Genomic DNA, 2,500 nt, shown 5'->3' on the forward strand with positions numbered 1-2,500 from the left:
TGGTTGACTGGGCTATAACCGACATGGTTTGATTTTGGTCTACTAAATTATCATCACTGTCAGGGACAGTGTCTTATTACTGTCACCACTGCCAGGCAGAACGTCTTATTACTGTCACCACTGCCAGGCAGAACGTCTTATTACTGTCACCACTAGCAGGCAAAATGTCTTATTACTGTCATCAATGCCAGCCAGAACATCTTATTATTGTCACCACTAAAGAAAGTTTTCATTATCATCACTGCCAGGCCAAAACGGCTTATCACTGTCATCACTGCTAGGCAACACAGCTTATTACTGTCATCGCTGCCAGGAACATGACCTTACTACTGTCACCACTGTCAAACAGAACGTCTTATTACTATCATCATTGCGGTCAGAACGTCTTATTACTGTCATCACTGTCGAACACAACGTATTATTACAGTCATCACTGCCAGGAACATCGTCTTACTACTGTCATCACTGTCAAGCAGAATGTCTTATTACTGCTGTCACTGCCATCATTGCAGTCAGAACGTCTTATTACTGCCAACACTGTCGAGCAGAACACCTTACTGATGTCATAACTGCCAGGCACAACATCTTATTGTTGTCATCATTGCCAGGCGCAACGTCTTATAACTGTCATCACTGCCAGGCACAACGTCTTTTAACTGCCAGGCACAACACCTGATTACTGTCATCACAGCTATGAACACTGATGTCTTATTACTGTCATCACTTCCGGGCACAACGTCTTATTGCTGTCAACACTGCCAGGCAGAAGGTCTTATTACTATCATCACTATCAGGAAGAACATCTTATTACTGTCATCACTGCCATAAACATCATCTTACCATCATGCTTCAACAAGCAACTGAACAGCCAGTGTCAACTGCTAGCAAGGCAGTCTTTTCAAAATAGCCTGCTGCAAGTAACATTAGCCTTGTCTTCGACTTCCATTACACTTTTTGTTGTTGGTTCTTTTCATCATTCTTCTCTCTCTCTCTCTCTCTCTCTCTCTCTCTCTCTGTGAGTCATATGAGCAATGTTGTATCTCTCAATCTGATGCTGCATTATCCTTGTACATGTATACATGTACTGAGTATAACAACATACTTTCTGTATACATGTACTGAGTATAACAACATACATGTGTATATATGTTTGTGTGTCTCTTAGAACAATGGCAGACATGTAAGTTGGCCAATGTGCTAATATCTCCACCGTTGGAAAATAAAGATTCATTCATTCATTCTCACTCTTGTCACTCCCTCACGACTCCTCTATGCGTATCTTTACAGCGTTTTCTGAAAGAATTGTTCAAAATATCACACACTGTATGTATAACACAACTACTTTTCTTGGTCCAGAATATATCTATACAATGAACAAACCTCACGACAGTTTTGGAGAGAAGCTTTTCAACTGATTATCAAACTCTCATAGTGTATTGCCGACAGCATGACATTTAGCCAAGTATAAAGGTCCAGAAATGCATTGGCATTTATTTCACCTGTGATCTGACAACAGCATCAGATTTCACAGCTGTAACTATTTTATGCTAAACAATGCATGCACAAGTGCACACACACACACACACACACAGTCACTCACTCAGTCACTCTCTTCCCCCCCCCCCCCCCCCCCCCCCGCCCCGAGGCTCTCTTTCTACACACACAGACACAGAAAGACATACAGACAGACAGGCAGACAGAATCACACACACACACACACACACACACACACATATGAACTCTAATGGAAATAAAAGAGTAGAGATGAGAAAGACAGTGTGCAAGCGAAGGGAGAGCTAGCTGTATATGAGAAAGTCACAGTGTCAGTCAGTCACCCAGCCAGTCAGCCAGTCAGTCAATTAATCAATCTGTCAGTCAGTCAGAGCCTTGCTGTGTCGCCTCTTATCTCACCTGAGGATGTTGGAATGCTGGAGGCGGTTGAGGAGCTGCACCTCTCGCAGCATGTTGTGGCGGTTACTGGTCATCGTGTTCATCTTCAGCGCCATCACCTGCCCCGTGATCCTGTGCGTCACCTGCCACACCCAACAACCACATGTCCATCACCATGGCAACACACAGACACCTGTCGTACCCAACACACAGACACCTGTCGTGCCCAACAACCACATCCATCACCATAGCAACACGCAGACACCTGTCATGTCCAACAACCCACATCTGTAACCATGGCAACATACAGACACCTGTCGTACCCAATAATCATGTCTGTAACCATAGCAACACACTGAAACCTGTCATACCCAACAACCACCACGTCTGTCACCATAGCAACACACAGACACCTGCCGTATCCAACAAACTATGTATGTCACCATAGCAACACACAGACACCTGTCACACTCAACTACCATGTCCATCACTATAGCAACACACAGACACCTGTCGTACTCAACAACCATGTCCGTCACCATAGCAACACACAGACACCTGTTGTACCAAACGTTCGTTACCATAGAAATACACAGATACCCGTTGTACA

General features: G+C 44.2%; 1 protein-coding gene across 1 annotated transcript in view; it reads right to left on the bottom strand.

Moving 5' to 3' along the window:
- Positions 1–2,500, bottom strand: part of LOC143280152 (dual specificity testis-specific protein kinase 2-like) — a 94,680-nt gene that overhangs the window by 84,950 nt on the left and 7,230 nt on the right. Inside the window, exon 2 of the mRNA XM_076584736.1 lies at positions 1,912–2,033. Coding sequence (XP_076440851.1) covers positions 1,912–2,033 — 122 coding nt within the window. The remainder of the gene's footprint in view (positions 1–1,911; positions 2,034–2,500) is intronic.

This window comes from Babylonia areolata, chromosome 3, assembly GCF_041734735.1.
Source record: "Babylonia areolata isolate BAREFJ2019XMU chromosome 3, ASM4173473v1, whole genome shotgun sequence".
NCBI classification, from domain to species: Eukaryota; Metazoa; Mollusca; class Gastropoda; order Neogastropoda; family Buccinidae; genus Babylonia; species Babylonia areolata.